The sequence below is a fragment of the Camarhynchus parvulus genome, chromosome 1 (genome assembly GCF_901933205.1).
Source record: "Camarhynchus parvulus chromosome 1, STF_HiC, whole genome shotgun sequence".
NCBI classification, from domain to species: Eukaryota; Metazoa; Chordata; class Aves; order Passeriformes; family Thraupidae; genus Camarhynchus; species Camarhynchus parvulus.
The window spans coordinates 11,395,537-11,413,159 of NC_044571.1; the positions used below are offsets into that span (position 1 = coordinate 11,395,537).

The 17,623-nt window shown below is 36.5% G+C and overlaps 1 protein-coding gene across 4 annotated transcripts in view; it reads right to left on the reverse strand.

The window, feature by feature from the left end:
* Window positions 1-1,027: 1,027 nt before the first annotated feature.
* Window positions 1,028-17,623, reverse strand: part of GK (glycerol kinase) — a 34,805-nt gene continuing 18,209 nt past the window's right edge. For 2 of the 4 annotated variants that reach the window (XM_030953314.1, XM_030953306.1), the window contains 8 exons: window positions 16,046-16,124; window positions 14,088-14,184; window positions 12,439-12,523; window positions 9,064-9,184; window positions 8,732-8,875; window positions 8,049-8,126; window positions 6,558-6,644; window positions 1,028-3,453 (listed from right to left, as the gene is read on the reverse strand). In XM_030953314.1, coding sequence (XP_030809174.1) covers window positions 3,446-3,453; window positions 6,558-6,644; window positions 8,049-8,126; window positions 8,732-8,875; window positions 9,064-9,184; window positions 12,439-12,523; window positions 14,088-14,184; window positions 16,046-16,124 — 699 coding nt within the window. In that variant the 3' untranslated portion in view covers window positions 1,028-3,445. Of the gene's footprint in view, window positions 3,454-6,557; window positions 8,127-8,731; window positions 8,876-9,063; window positions 9,185-12,438; window positions 12,524-14,087; window positions 14,185-16,045; window positions 16,125-17,623 lie in introns of all 4 variants that reach the window. The other 2 variants (XR_004060908.1, XM_030953327.1) reach the window with 2 other exon arrangements.

Here is a 17,623-nt window from a genome sequence, read left to right on the forward strand (position 1 = left end):
CTTGGATGCTGACGTGGATATTAAGAAGCTTGCTTACTCTGCACAGAGTCCCAGTAACAGACATTGTATTAGCTTTTGTTGAAAAAAAATATTTATAAGCTTCTGAAACTAATTAAATTAATAAAATTCCAATCTCATAATATTCCAGCTTGAGGAGTCATGAAATATGAGTACACTCCTGCGCAGGGCAGCTAAGGGCAAGGCTGCAATTCTGCCGTGTGAAAGGAAGGCACTGGAGTCTCATGGGCAGAGGGAGAAGCCTGATATTGAGTGATGTGTCTGTGTGCTGATGTGAAACTTAAATGCATTTTTGTTTCCAGGATGTATGTTGGTGTGTGTGTTTTGTTTCTGACACACACAACTGATTTCCATAGAGGAGACTAAGGATTTGTAAATACTAAGGATTTGTAAAGGCTACGGATGAAGGCCATAACCTTGGATAATCATGGAGCACTGGATGTGTAGAAGGCAGCTGGAACAACAAAGAGACAGAGTAAGAATCCATCAGGTGCACTCCTTAAATGCACTTTAAAAAACCCATCAGATGTAACCCATGCTCCTTTTGTAAAATAACAGAAGCATCTTCTGCTCCCAGCTACCACCCCAGCAATGTTTGCTATTTCATGAATGTTTCTCCCCACAGCTCACAAAGGCTTTTCAATCTGTGGCAATTGCCAGACTATGGCATAAAACCAAAACCTGTTTGGCCCCACCCCACCTCTGCATCAAACCTGTACTACAACCATGTTCCTTCCTGTTGTTTTACTTGTGTTTTCCTGCTCTTTCCTGAACAAGGAGGGACTTGAGGAAACGTGATTTCTAATCCAGTCCTTGAGTCCTTGCATCACTGAAGCAGAATGCAGAACTGCATGTATTTCACCTGTACATCTGAGCAACTTCAAGCATGTCTCAGAGTGGCTGCTTTACTGCTTTATATAAATCAGTGTATACTCGTGCCTCATGTAAAAATGTTAGTGACAATGTGTCTGAAAGATGATGTGCAAGAATAAACCGACACCTTCCATCAATTCATTTATGGTACTTTAATACCAAGTTAATGCATTTCTCAATTAAGAATTTATAAACTGGTAATTCATAAAAAAAAAAAATCACAGCTTCAGAAAAAGCTAACTTTAACAGTTTGTCCCCTCCCCGCCAACAAGCAGTTTACAATATATTTCAACTATGTTGGTAGAAAGTTAACAGTGATGTGAAACTCTTAAAAAACATTTCCAACAGCAATTGAAAATAAAATAATGATTTTTACTCAGTGAAAAATTAATAGGAATTGTGTTTCCCAGTAAAAGATAAGTCAGAAAAGCAGCAAAAATTCCCTCTCCTACTCGTTAGGTACAAGCTTTCCCCCTGCCACATTCATCATGGGCAAAGGCCACACTTCAGCATTATTCGTTCCCAGGTCCAGCACTTCAGTGGTTTTGGCAAGACTCAGAGGTCATATTCCGAAGTCCAGAGTTTGAGGTGTGTGCTGCCCCTGCTCCCTGTGCTCCACAGCTGCTCCATTCCTCTTCCTTGGGGTACAGTGGGATCAGAAACAGCTCAGAGTAAAGGTAAGGAGTATGAGATTTTTTCTATGGGATCACATTCTTTTTTTCACTCTTCACCTCTCCAATACAAACTGGAAACACCAGAAATTTTGGCTGTCACGCTTCACATGTGAGTATTTACAGGAGAGACAGGATTTGAATGTTGCTGTTATATTTTCACTTGTATACAAAATCCCTTCTCTCTGCTGAAGTTATACATGCAACCACAGGACAAAAAAACGTTCCTTCTCTATCTTCTAAGTTAAAAGTCACATTTTCAAAAGTCATTGCACTTGACAATAAAAAGGCAATTAATATGCATTTGATATTAAATATATTGTACAGACCTGAACTTCTGTGCAATTCATTGCTTCAGACATATAACATCCTTTTAAAAACTAAGCCTCTAATCAAAGAAAAACTTTGTTAAAGACAAAAATCTTTAAGAACAAATGCACACAAAAAACCTCTCCCTTTAACTCCTAGTGCACTTAAACACATCTTTGAAATTCTCTGTGTTGTTCCCACATTTAACCTTGCTGCCATTCCATACTGGTCTAACATCACTACACAAGAACACCTTCTCCTTGACCTAACCAATAAGGCTGGCATTTAGGATGCTGTTGGTACAAACAGGAAAGCTGAAGATAAGATTATTATCTCACTCCTTTCATGTGGAAAACAAAGGATTTCAAAGTGGATGGGATTCAGCTGTCACCATTGTCTGTAAATTCCAGTGGCCCATTTCAGGTGCCAGTACTTACTCTACTGAGCCAGGGTTTTGGATTGTCCCAGCATACTTTGCAACAACTTGCAGTTAAAACTATGGGCAAGGAAACTGAAAGGGAGATTTTGGTCCCTGAGATATACTAAATGAAATCAAGAACTAAAGCACTGATATTTAGTTTGGAGTGGACCCTCTTTAATGAAAACTAAGTTAGCTTCAACTTCCTAAAGTTAAACAAATAGTCACTTAAGCAGGATGACAGGACATATGCAGTATTGGTCAAGGCAAGTGCACTGTACAGAGTAGTTTGAAAAGTTATCAGTTGCTGAGTTATCAAGCAGCTGTCCTGTCAATAGCATGCTGCATCAAACTTGTCTTTCCAAGCTAGCACAAAACCACAGGATGAAACACAGCCTTAACCAAAACACTATTTTCTCTCATCTCTTTAAAGGTACAACTACAGGATTTAGTGTCATAAATACTTATGATGGGCCAAGTATTACATGTGCCAGAACCAAACCCAACTTTTTAACCTTGCAACTGAATGTTTCAGCAATAATCTGTGGACCATAGCAGCAAACTCCTCATTGCCACACCAGAGGCAATGTGTGCTATGGTAATCCATCTTGGGCTAGTATTTAAAAGGTTTGTACCATGGAAGGTGTTTCACACCAGTGGCAACTACAATAAAACATCTTTGGCAACCATTGGCATATGAAAAGTAATTCACAGCAGCTGGAAGAATTGTAAGATGTTTATAAAGTTCCATAGTGCATCATTAACTTTCTGAAGTATGTTGCATGAAGTACCAAACTCCTGAAAAGGACAGCTAAACATCTGCCATCATTACCTCAGAGACTGCAGGTTTTTTTCATACCACTTTCTCAGACAAAGCTAGGGCTTGTGGGATTTTAGAGGATGATATGAGATTGTCCACACAAAGGCTTCCAGTGCAGTTGGAGCTGATTTGGGTAAGGGAAGAGAGTAATGAAGGGCTGAAGACTGAATTTTCAGTGCACCACTGGGAAGTTATGCAGGGACTGGTGACAGATGGATTCGTGAATACATTGAACCGCAAAAGTAGCATAATCACGTTGGTGGTGGAATCTCTTCAGACAACAAAACAAACGGAAACAAAAAAATCAGCTGCATCCAGTGAGTCCACTAAGTAGCCTCATTTACCTTAAATAAAAAATGTGTGCATTAGGAATACAGAACTTATTCTAAAACAGTAACACTCTATAACACAACTGAGTTATCAGAGGAATTCAGTAAAACCAACTTTTGTTTTCAACAACTGCAATTATAAATTAGATATGTCTTGTGACACCAGATAAGCCAGCTCTTAAGTGTGTGGGATGTACACAGTAAGGGGAGCAGAGACCACTACTAAGATGGGTAAATTTTTAACAAGTAGAAGGAATGAAAGAAGGTAATTTAAGCTTATTTTCTTCTAAATATGAGTTCAACTTTCAGAAATTTGGAAAATATTATTGCAACTATCTTGCAGAACTGCACAGTGATCCCCTATACATAAATTAGTATGCAATTTGCCAGTAACAATCACAACAAAAGAAACTAAAAAGGAAAACCAGAATCTTACTAAAAAAAAAACCCAAAAAACACTGGGTATTTAAGCAGGGACAATACAGTTTTGCTGATCAGCACTGATGTCTCATTCTGTGAGAATAAAGTCAAATAACTTTATATCCCAGATGCCACATAAGACCCCATATATAGCCAATCCCAACTATACCTCACTTGAGAGATGCCAATTTAAGCCCACAAAGGCATTTATTTAAATTTGAGTCTAATAAAATATAGGATAATTTTCAGTTAACTACTACCCACTCTGTGCAAAAACAAAACAAAACAAAACTACAGCTATGGAATACATTGAAATCTCTCTGATGTCCACTTCCAAAATGAGTGTGAAAAACTTTAGAAAATCTTAGCATAAGGACTCCAATTGTTATATGCACCTTGCTTCAATAGTGAAAAATACCATCCATTTCTCTCCAGGAGAGAAGAATGAAGATCATAAAATAAGGTACAAGATTATGATTTTGATGAAATTATGAAGTTATATAATTAATAGAGTATTGTTCAGTCATCAGGTGCCACATAAAAAGGCAGCTTAGCAGTTCTGTAAATGGGGTTTTGCTATGCTAGTGTTCTCTACTCTGGCACAGCAGATTTTTCCTTCACATTTCAGTAGCTGTAAAATCATGGCCCTGCCCTAGAGACATGTTCAACATCAGCACTGATGCCATGTGAGACTTACTGCTGTTTCAGCACATGAAGGATGAATTCAATCCTCCCTAAATTCAATCCTCAAATCTACTACTCTGATGACTGCATTGGAGGTACAGTGTTTCACTAAAATATAACATGTAACAAATTAATTAAATGGAGTTTCTGCACTGAATTAAAAGGAAAGCCTGGTCAAAAAGCCTTTTAAAAGCAAAAGGATATTTACCAGAGCAGTGTCTAAGGGGGAAGCAGCCGTGCTCCAACTGACAAGGCAAATTCTGTATCTCATGTTCTACACTAATGACAGCTGGGCAAATCTACAACCTGTATGTAACATCACTGCTGCTGTTCCTTTTGAGACCTCACCATTTTTAAAACGAAGAACAGGAAACTTCTCCTCTTCCCAAGCTTGTAAATAGTGAAGCTGTATATTCATATAAAAAGTAATTATACTGGTATGTATAACAACTATATACACATAGTAACAGTAACCATATTGATAGTTACTGTTATCTGAAAACAAGGTCAAAAATGAGTTCTAATGGTCACAGTGAGTTGAGATGAATATGTTTCCCAATTGCGGGTCAGAAAGGCACTGACAAGCTTAAAGAAGGGAGAAAAAGAAATCTTTTCTTATGAGTTCCAGCAGTGCAAGTTTAATATGCAGGTTACTGATTGGTTGTTTTTAAAAAGCAATCCCAGAAAATAAGTTGCTTATTTGTTAATTTATCATTGATTTTCCATATTATTTTAAGTACCGTCTATGTGGTGAAATACCTGACCTGGAATTTATATTCATTTATATTCATATTACTTTGTTCAGCTTGTTAAAAATTTACCCACTTATTCACAGCTGGCTTTATTTTATTCTTCATAATATAGATATTTCTCACTCACAGATACATTCCAGAGTTAGTAAATAACTGAAAATCCATTTGTTCATTTTGACTTTTGCCTAGCACTTGTTTAGCTTGATTTTAGCTCTCCTACAAGCTGCAACCATCTCTTCCATGCAAGGAAAATTGAATAGTTAATTCAGGCTGAATGAGTAGAAACAAAATACAAATATATCACCACAGGAGCATGCTAGAGTCCTCAACTGTCTGTTTAATTAACACCTCCTTGCTTATCCCTCCAAAACCAAAACGAAGAAAGAAAACTAAACAACCCCCAAGCTTACTAAGCAGCAACAATGCCTATACTAAAATAGTATCTCTGCAATGAAATTCGGAAATAAGGAATAAATGATATCATCAAACAAACTTCTTTTTCTTACTGTAAGAATATCTTAATGAAATGTCTTACTTCTGGCATAAGTAACTGTCATGTACATTAAGAGATTTCTTTTAAAATAACTTGTACATTAACAGGTTGAAGATGCATCTTCATTGCATATGCACACAGTCCCTTTCCAGTTTTGTAGTTAAGCCTTTTAGGGCCTCTTCTTTTTAGACTAAATTAATTCACGTATCCATCAAGAGCAAAGTACAAGAAGAATGTTTTATAGATTTAGTAGATGAAGATTTCTAACAATACAATAGTTTCAAAGGGTCCAGAAAAATCAAATGGGTGCATGAAGCCTTTCAGGGACAGAAGAAATAATTTTCACTTAATTTAAACAAGGCCCTCAAAATAATTAAAAACAGTGCAAGAAATACAGGATAAAGGATGGAACCTTATTCTATCTGCCATGCACACTGTAAAGCAGGCAATGCATAACTCTGCTAGGCTGCTCCAACCTGTATCCCTTTTATAAACTGTGCAATCTCCACAGACAGACAAAGGAGAGTCCAAGGTTTCACGTGCATCCAACAACTACAAATTAAATGGCACATGAGGATGGATTTGAGATGGCATTCCCTTGGTTCCCTTAGGCACATTATGCCTGATTCACACCCTCAAACATTTGTGTGCATGAACAACAAAAAGCATCAGTCATTTTTGCTAGAAACAGACAGATGGAATACAAAAAACCCAAAACTTAAAATAGTGCAGATAGGTTTTAAATTGGTCTAATTCAAATAATAACTAACCTGAGAGGTACTTTGCTCCGATTAACATTAGCATGCTAGTCATAATAAAAACACTGAAAGGCAGACTAGAGAAGATACTACTGTCACCTGATGGCATCCAGGGGATGGTGTTTCCAGTCAAGCAAATCAAAAGAGAAATATATATATAAATTGCAGTATATGTGTTAAATATATATGAAAAGCAAAAAGTAACAAATGTAGTGACATTCGCAGAAGAACTAAAAAAATATAATGCATAAACCCCATAATAATTCAAAACAGGTCCTCTCTGTAAGAGTTCAAGTCCAAATTCCACTGTCAGCACAATCTAGGTTGAGGCCATTTCTAGTATTCTCCAATCCCAACCTACTCCTAAAGTATCAAAGAACTAAGGAAAATAACATTTGCCCCCCATGTGTTGGACCAGAAAATCACTAAATTAAGTTTGATAAACATATCTCTTCACATAAACGGAAGAAAAAACATCTAGGTTTTACTGCATGGCAGAATTTTTTATCCTATTAAGATAAGCATCAGGTTAGATGTAAGGGTAATAAATACTGAAAGGAATCATATTGCTCATGTTAATTCACGTGCTTCCCTTCCCAATAGCCTTGGCAGAATTGTTTGCAAACCACAGTGTTAAATAAAATATTTAAACCAACATATAGGATGGCAAAAGGAAAATTTTAGCTTTCAAGAAGAAAGTGGCCACATACAGCTTGACAACTCCAACTGTGGATTTTGGATTGTGGAGGGAGCTTAAACTTTGAGGATTCTTTTCTTAATACTTTTCATTTTAATAGTTTTTCCAATAATAAAGAAATTAAATATAATTGATAAAGCCCATAAATGATGTGTTATATTATTACTCAGGACTAAAAACTTATCCCAAAATAGTACAAAAATAAACGTTCAAATTATAGATCACAGGAAGACTGCAGGTTTAATTAATTCAAACGTGACAGATAAGAAAGCCCTCTACTACAGAAGAAAATTCTTGTTCAGTCCCTCAAAAGTGTTTTCCTATTTTCTGGATGTCAACAATAGGTCTGTGTTAATTCTTTAATTTATGATAACTCCTTGCTCTTACCCCCTATGGGTCAAACAGATTTTAATATGGATATGAATCCCTCCTTCCTACACAGCAAATAATGAAGGCAGATACAGCAAGCAAAACCACAGGATGGAACTTTTCTCCTTTGCAGCACGAGGTTATGGTATAAGAGGGTTTACAAAATCCCTGTGCTCTAAGCATTGTGCTGTATCTCGTCTTGCAGGTGAAATTTTTTTTCTTTTGCAAACCAGTGCCATCCTGCAAAACCTGCAGCTATTCAGGAGGAAGACCCAGATTTTCCTGCTTTGTTTCCACAGTGGATTTAAGTAATGACCTTTAAATCACTATAATAGTCCAGTGATGGCATGAACAGAAAAGGTCAACAAAAGCAAGATGAGCTCCCTAGGTTAACTGGCTAATTAATAATACTTGACCTGCATTCATTTTTGCTTTACCATTTGAACCAGCAGATGCCTCCCATCCCATAGACTTCATCACAGCTTTCTTCCACCTGGCATAGCGATATTCACTTTCTGAAATTAAGAAATCAGAAAACAGAAAAGCCTCTCAATGCATAGGAATGCTACCACAAATATTTAAGAACCAGATCTGGCAATATGAGTTTTTCACTCTTTTGCACAGTATCATTTGTTTGCACAGAGAAAGTAATATAAAATCCTTTTCTGAATACCAAAAAGTTCCACCCCAAATCCCACAGTTATGCATAGTATGAAGAAATAAAAGAAATTTTCTTCATGTTCACCATGAAGAATTTTAAGAAGATTTACAAGCAGGACAAAATTAAACAATAGATATTTACGTAGAAACACTTCAAATGCTGTCTTGAAGTAGGGATTTTAGAAGTAATTGTAATCAAAATGGTAAGACAAAATTATGTACCAAAAATAAAGAAATAATTGAAAAGACAAAAAAGCATTTATCTTGCACAGGCATTAATTAGGTCAAGTGCACACTTTCCATTTCTACAAGCACTTAAGAACTGATGAGAAAGACAGCTAGCTAAAAAGCAATAATTAATATAGGCTTTTTAAAGCCAAAAGAAGAGTACCCAAAACCAGTCCTATCAACATCTGTAAAAAAATAAGTTTGCAACTCAGATAACACAAAAAGGTTTTACCCTCTGGGTTTATCTGTGGTTCAAATCGTTCACATGTCACTGCTGTCAAATCTCCAGGATTCAGACTCCAAACTTCAACACCTTCTGCAGCTCCTGCTGCCATAGCAGCTCCTAAAGCTGTTGTTTCAGCCATTGATGGCTTAACTGAAGCAAAACACAGAGAAGACCATAATGATTTTTAATGGAAGTCCCCTTGATGACATCAGAACTAAAGACTGACATATTTATCAAGATACAACAACAAAGCAAGCTACCCAATTTGCTCTCAACAGCCATTACAACCTAATGTTTTCAGCATTAAAAAGAAAGCAGGAGCTATAAATTCATCTTACCTACTGGAATACAGAGAATGTCTGATTGGAGTTGCATGAGGATTCTGTTACTGGTCATTCCTCCATCTACTTGTAACTGACTTAGTGGAATCCCACAGTCCTTGTTCATAGCATCTAGAATCTTAAATAAGAACAATAGATGTTACAATTTAATTGCACAGAAATGCTCTGATACCCTCTGAGGGTAAAACACTGATACTACAGCATTTGCTGAAGAGGGTTAAGTAGATCAATCCTCTCTCCTATATATTAAAAGGCAAAACAGACATAATAACAACACAGTTTTGTTTAACACACAGCACATGCATTCTCTTCATTACAGAAATCCTAGAATAGGATTCTAGGATTCTTCTCAGGTGCTCTCTCCTATGTGCTGCTTATGTGGCCTCAGAGGAACTTTAAGAAAAGTTGATGAGAATGTTTATTGAAGCTAACAAAGGAAGCAGCAATAATAAATGGGGTCCTTCAGTTGATCATCCTTTGTCTAGATAGTTTCTCTAATTTGATGGATTAAAGAATTGAAGAATTAAAATATTTGAACTGGCAATCTGGAAGACTCTTCAATAAGAACTGAGGAATATTGAAATGTTTTGAAAGAGCAGCCTCTTCAAATATTTTCAATTAGTTTTTGAAAATGGAGAATTTTATATCAAACAAAACCGAGAGCAAAAATAAACTGTTAGTGTAATTTTTAATAAAATTATGTTTCCTTCGTTTGGGCACTGTTTCTAGCTGAAAAGTGTTGCAGTGTTTGCAAGGGATAATTACCTAAGACAGAGTATTTAATTCACTGATACCTCTCCATATGATTTTTAAAGGCTTTCCTAAAAACGTAAGACTTGCCTCAAACCTTAGTTACTGGTAACACCATGGCACTGCTCCATAATCCCCAATAAATACAGAATAGTGGTTTTTGTAGGGTTTTGTAAAAGCAGTCAGTTCAATGTCTCATTTACACTTTTTTATAAGGCTAGTGCACAAGTTAAGTATTAACAAGTACAGTATGATTTTCTTTCTGTAATTTTTCAGTGTATTAAAAAAAAAAAGATGTGTTTTTCTCAGCTTTAAAAGACAAAGCAACACAGACCACAAAAAAAGACTAAAACTACAGTGCATTCTGCCCTGTTCTGTAGCTCACAAAGTACCCAGTAATACAATATTTACCAGGAATAGTCAACATGCTACTTAAAAAAGAACAAAAAAATTGTAGGCTTGCAAGACAGTGAAAACTACATGGAGATGAACTATCCAGGAGATCCTCCCAGTTTCCAGAAAGTAAGCCAGCAAGGTCCCTTACCAGAAAGATTTTTAAAGGAACCAAAGGAACTGCCCAGGACAAATAAATGTTAAAATTTACAAGGTACGAAGAGGAAGGACAGTTTTCATGCTGGCAGCATTTGCCTATGGGCCCACACTATTCAATACACTAGAAATAAATTGGAAACCAGGATTCTTGCACAAAGTTTGCTGGCAGTACTAAACTAGTACTTATTTCCTTCACATACATCAATTCACATTTGTCTAAGGTGATATCATCTGCCTTTTTTACCATTCAGAACTTCAGCACCATTGGAGGCTCTGGCTTTGTTTACCACTGTGTAAGAGCATGTTGAATCCGCATGCACTCAGCAGAGATGAAAATAACAAAAAGAATGCTAGAAGCCAGGAAGGGATGAAGGAACAAAACAAATCATGGTCATGCTGCTGCTATCCCTATTGTACAGAGGTGGGATGAAGAGCAAGGACACAAGTATGCAGATTTTGCCTCATGACAGAATTGTACAGCTCTTAGAACTGAAAAATTGCTTATTTTTCCAAAATTCTGTCTGGGAGAAAAAATGTAACAAGTGTCATCTATCTGCATAAGGAAGAAGCTTTTTGGATAACAAGGTACTCAGAAGGAGTGAATGTCCCAAACAGGCAAGAACTCCATAGAAGGTGACCTCCAATGAAGGGTTTTCCTGAAGACTTCCATTTTCACTGGAATTGAAAGAACTTTGTTTTTGACGAGGCAGAACTAATGATGTATTTTTAGAAAAACATAAATATATTTAACCTGTGTTGCTAGGATTTAATCTGTTAATTTGAGAGTGTCCAGTGCCTGATTAGGCACTCCTGTCATTGTTATAAAATCAGAGTGACTGAAGTATAGGGAAGTGTTAGGTCTGTTCAAACAGTGAACTTCACCCTCACTCAGTCTGACAGCTTTATTCCCCTCTCCTGCTTCCAGCCACATGCCCTGCCTTGCATTCTGACATTTGCTGAATGCCTCTGTGAGGCAGCTGAGGTCATTAATCCAGCAGAAAAATAGCCCAGAAAAAAAAGAGATAATTTTCTGCTGGAAAGTTCACTGAGCTGTCACATGAGAGGGAATGGATGGGAGGATGGACAAGGAAAGAGGAACAGACAACAAACCAGTTCAGTTGCCTGTAACTTTACCCTGACTTCTAGTACAAGAATTAGAAAATTAGAATGCTACTTCCAATTTCCTTCACAACCTTCTGAGGACTCAGAGGTTGTCAGCACAGCTTCAAAAGCAGAAGCCTGGGTGAAATCTCTGTCAGTCTTTTTCAATAAGTAATTTATTCTATATCACTACAGAAACAGCACACTGCTTCCCTCATCTTACATGGTTTGAGCAGGATGCTATTTTAAAAATCAGTATGTTTAAATATTACCAGTTTAATTCAGGTAATCAAATTAAGGCTTGACTGTTATCCTGCAAGGTCTAGGGATTTCATTTCCTCCTGTATTTGCACAGAACCCAGGGACTGCAAACACAGGTGATATAAGGATTCAACGTTCATACTGATATCAACCTCTTTAATTTGGCTGGGGGATTAATTTCCTCTGTGAGAATTTTGGTTGCCTGTTACTGAACACCAGCTGAGGCAGTGAAGGATGGAACAGGCAGGAAGTGATGCCAGCTTTCCCTTGGTATGTTTGCTGCTGTCTTGCCTTAACTCCTTTTTGTTCTTGTGTACCAAAAGTGACACAAGCCATCTCTGTCACAGTAGACCATAAAGTATAGTTTCCTACACCAATGAAACTTTGTAGTTATGTCACTGGCCCTGCCATTCTAAACATTCTGAGTTCTGCCCCTCAAAATATCCACAAAAGATGTTCACCTTATTTCACATGCTGGTAAAAAGCAGCATTACCACTCCAAAAAAACGTACCACACAATTTTAGCTAAGTTCACAGGAGCAATTTTTCAACATTAGCAACAAGTAAAGACAAGAATAGCATCCAAGTACAATATAAAGCATGTAACTAATCTTCATTAAATCTTTTAAATCTCCTCTTTTCCTGAAGAGCTAGAGTTCCTGTTATCACACTAATTTACACGGAATTTAAGACCCAATTTGCTTTTACCTCTCGTGTTTGAAAGCAGACTGCTTCTAGTGCAGCGAAGGCAATGTGGTTTTTATTTGTAAACTGAGTAAGGCCACAGATGATACTGTTGAAGAGAGAAAAAAACCCAATTAGGACACTCTTCTTCATCAGACATAAACCTATACTTCACACCTAGGTCCTCTTCAAATCTCATTCAGTTCTATTGTATGAAGACTACTTTTTAATATTAAAAAGCTTGGTTTTTAAAATCTAATCTCTCTCATTTTCCTGACAAAGTGTTCTCAAGGGTCCAATCAATACAGTTGCCATAAATCATCTGTACATACACACACAAACAGCCCCACAAATTCTAGTCTCTCTTTAAGAAAAAAAAAGGCTTGATTAAGGTTGATTTCTCTTTAAAAAATAATAGAATTTATCACTAAAATCTTAAAGAATTCTCTAATGTTTTCATTTCTTAAGGAAAAGCCTAAATGGCTCATTGCTGTTCTCTAAATGTTTGAAATTGTTTTCAGATCTAGTCTGATAATTAGTTGCTTCTGAACCTTCAAAGAGATTTGTGGGTATGGGAATTATGCTACATCTAACCATAAGTAAGCTGAATTCTGCCAATATACTCTGAACAGCACAGCAAATAACCATCTTTTGTTCTATTTCAACAGCTGAGGAACAGCACAGTACTGCACAGAAATTCTGCTGGATACATGCAAGTTCAAAGATATTAGAGGACATTTTTTTATTGTTACCATTCCAAAGATCAGTTTTTAACCATTAGAAGTTTAGTATTCTGATATGAAAAACTGTAAAAAACATCTAATTCAGAGATTTTTCTTTTTCCTTAAAGAAAAAGATACATACAAGAAGCAACTGAATCCTAAAGTTGCAACTACTTGAAACCTTGGGAACAAGCTAGCCTTCAAGACTTCTTTTCCCACTCCAGGAAAGTTATTTTTTAATTATATTTGTTATGCTTCCATGACTGCTATGGCATGTTGTGATTCCAACAACAGTAGGCAAGCTCACAATAGCAGAAAGGACAAATGAAAACCTATTGTTTGAACTATTACCAGGTGGTTGAGGCTGAACTACCAGGAAAGGGGCTGTAAAAAAAGGAGTGGAAACGAATTTTCAATAGACTCGCTAGAAAGCGGCATACAAGGGGAAGGAGGCCAAGTGGGAAGGAATTCCATGGCCTGAAACTGAACTCAAAGACACTAATCAGCACAAAATTCTTCCTTTACTACTTTTGTTGCCTGACAGTACACAGGAATGCAGACCTCTTCTTTTCTGTAGAGAGATAAAAACCGTTTCAAAACCAGAAAAATTTTTCCCTGCCCTGCTGCCCCACACTGTTTTTTTTTGTTTGTTTGTTTGTTTGTGTTTTTGATGTGTTTTGGTTTTTTTTTTTTTTTTTTGAGGAGGGGTACAAGGAGAGGAGAGGAGGATCAATAGCAGGGCTAGCTAATCCTTCCTTTCCTCCCAGCAGCACTTGGTGTTTTGAGCAGGTTAAATATAGAAGAGAAATACATTAGCTCACAAAAATACCACAGAGAATGATGTATCCCAACACATCAAGGCAACAAAAAGAAAAATTTCACATACCTGGAAGGAATATTTGTAAAATTATTAAATCCCCCTGCAAGTGCAGTGTTCAGTCAGATCCTTACCCCCTTGCACTGGGTTCCCAGTATGGTGCATACAGTCCTGAAAATGCTGGCACAAAGTAGCAGCCATAGGAAGTTCCCACCTCTGCAGCCAGTTTTTCTAATGCACACACAAAACACTTACTTAGTTTTCCACAACTATACCAACACTTAAATACATCACTTAAAAGTGTTATTATTTAATCAAGAAAAATATTCAGGATATCTTGGGTAGCTACAAATTTAATGTAGCCATGTATACAACTAGAAGATACAACTAATGGTGGCACTCTGTGCCTTGCTAACCAGTTTTCCTTTTGCAACAATACAAACAGAAGATGGAGCATAAGGAGTTGTGGGAAATGCAAAATGAAAAATCAAAACTGAAACCCAAAACTGTGTACTCAATATTCTGACCTAGATTTTGTGAGGTTTTCAAATGTTATCTATCATGTGGATAAAGAAGGCAACCTTCAAAGCAGTCCAAAAGGTCACACTTGCATTTAAGTCAAGGCAAGCAAGTGAAACTGGATCAAGACCAAAGGGAGTTAAGAACTAAATTCCCATTAATTTCAAATGGATTTAGAGCTCCAAATTGTCAGCTTATGTATTTAATCACAAAGCCAGCTAGAAGGAAATCTGAAGTTTCTTGATATGAGAATTCTAACTGTGGATATATGAACTCCTCAATACCAAAATATTTGTAATTAAAAAAAATTAAGACATTTATAATGACAAAAGAGAGATAATTGCTAATGAACAGCTCTTTCCTATAATAAGAAAGGAGCATTTTCCTTCTGCTTTTGGAAATTTCTTTTGTTTACATTGATCAGACAAACATAGCAGTATAGGAAAGAAGTAGTAAAACATCTTCAAGAAGTCCTTCTAAATTGATTCTTTCATATAGACTCCACTTAAAAAAAGGAGTGAAGGCAGAAGGAAAGACAAGTTCAGTGAAACAGGAAGAGATGATGAATCCCTAAGTGACTTTAACAACACTGACAAAGTTAAAGATGTCCTGAAACTCAAACCTCCCAAAAGTCTTGACAAACTTGTGAAGAGGTACTGTAGTCTCAACGAATATCTAATTTATGTGATTTAGTTTATGGCTAATTTAGTTTATATTCTTCTGTATGATCTTCAAAGCTTTCTTTCAGAAAAACAGACTGATGCTCCAAGTTTTTGCTGAATCTTTGAAGTTTTATATTAAATTTTAATTCCAAATTTTCCCACATTTGAATAAGATATCAATTTATTAAAAATATGTAATTAATTTATTTTCAATTCTTAATCTCATTAAATCAGTTACTTTCAAATTTTTGCCTTTGCATGCCTCTGACATTTTTTATTTTCCAAATTTTGATATGTTCCTAGTTTTTATGTTACAACCCAGTTTGTTTCAGTTTATCTGAATTAGAAAACATCAGCTACACAAATGCTAAAGGATTACTGCATTTTCAGCTGAAACAGATTACCCTCCTCCACATCTCTTTAAGAGGCAACTTTGCAAACTGAGATCCCTAACTCAATGGATATGAAACCTACTACATAAATATTACATACATTTGCAGGGCCCCAGATTCTCATGTTTATGACAAGAATATGTAAGTTTAGGATCAAATATATGCTGGTTTCTGTAATACAGACTTAAATACTCTTGGCTCTGGAAACTTCAACACTGCATAAAACCAGGAGATACTCTGTAAGTATAGTATCTTCTGAATATCTGCTTACCAGGGAAAGTACTAAAAAGTATAGATTGCAACAAAACAAAGCTGGCAAAGCCTTCCCAAGGCTGTGTTGATGGGCTGTATGAAATACATGTATCAACAGTGAGCTCATGGATGCAAAGTAAATTTTTGTTGTGTTTAAACACAGCAAAATATATACACCTTCCAGCTTTTTACTTAAATATTTTGAGCTTTCATTCACAGATAGAGACATCATGGAAAACTTAAAAAACTGTACAGCTCCATACTCACCAACTTCCAGTGAAGACTTAGCAATACCCAGATTGTCCCTCAGCCAGCGAACAACAGCCCCAGCTATTGCAACAGATCCCTGAGGGAAACAAAGTCACTCCTTTAGAAAGAAGACAGCAGCTGGTAGCTCTGTGCTGCTTTTAAAAAGCCTGAGAAGGAGAAGTCACTGCGGCCTCCACCTGCAGGCTCACAGTCACAGCTCACAACCAAACACAGAGTTTCTTGGCATCTGGAAACTACCATGTAAAAAGGGCAGCCTGTTACACAGATCCTCATAGAAAAGGTGCATATTGTATGCTTTTTTCCATAAGGGGAAGTTACAGTGACATTTCCTAAGTAGTCTTCTTGTCTTTCTAATTTATGTCTTCTGAATATATAGTTATGAGGTTCAGTAGCCTCAGACTTCTTTTCCTGACACGTTAATATTTTTATGTTTTGATTAAAAAAAAACCAAGACTAATTATGTCTAGTCTAAATACAAGCATCCAGAAAGACAGAAAATGTAGGCACTTGTGCATTTGCCAGCAAAATTGTTCTGTTGCCTCAGCAAATGGCCCTGAAAGGCTTCATCACATCACAGATGGATGGCATGGCTCCCATCTAACCCCAAAGCCAAGTCCAGTAGACTACGTTTCAAGTAAAACAGTAGCAGCATCATATTTTCATTCCAAGTCACTGCTAGAAGGGGCAGGGGTGTTTTCTAAGCAGCTGGCTATTACAAGACACCAGTTTGATTAAAGGAAAAGGCTGAATCCACATTTTCCGTCTCTCTGCAGCATCTCAACCAGCAGACTGTAGAAGATTCTAGAATGGACAAAGCACACTTTATAGCTTCTGTTGAAGACATGTTTTCAGACAATATCATTAAAGACTTGGAAGTGAAGAAGAAGCAAAGTGCACGTGTTTCAGCATGCAGGAATTCAAATCACTCTCAAGACAGTTTCAGTTCTTGCTTTAAGAGCAAGGGTTAAAAATAAAACAAACCTCTCACACACCCACACAAAATAAAAATCCTAGAGTTTGCCAGGTCATGGCAAATGCAAGATTCACTTTCCTCAGGGAAGGAAAAGGAAATAAATTCAGCCTCCCACATCCTAATAAAGTACCATAAGCCACAAACTATTCTCAGAGTGAAAAAATTCTGTGTTGTCTTTCACATGGAAAACACAGGTCTACAAAAGCTCAATATCAACATTCAGTGCATGTGATTTAAGAATAATTATTATATTACAATATTTAGCACATTAAGCAGCACAGATGGAAGAATAATAATTTTGTTGTTATAAACAAAGCTTTGGTGCCAAATAGGTGCTAAGTTGATCTGTGCTTCAGAAACAGAGCTTTAGAACAATGAGCTCCAAAGTTTAAGCATAAGTACAATTTTCTATATAATTTGGATGCTCTTAGGCTTGTTTGGAGAACTGAGAAACTAAATTCTGTAACTAAGCACCTAAATGAAAGAGGTAAAAAAGCTAAATTATTAGAGGATTTTTCCCCCAGAAATTTGATTCACATTTTTAGAGGTTAGAAGTAAAATCCATTAGAGCAAAATGAAAAAATTAGCTATGACTTTATTAT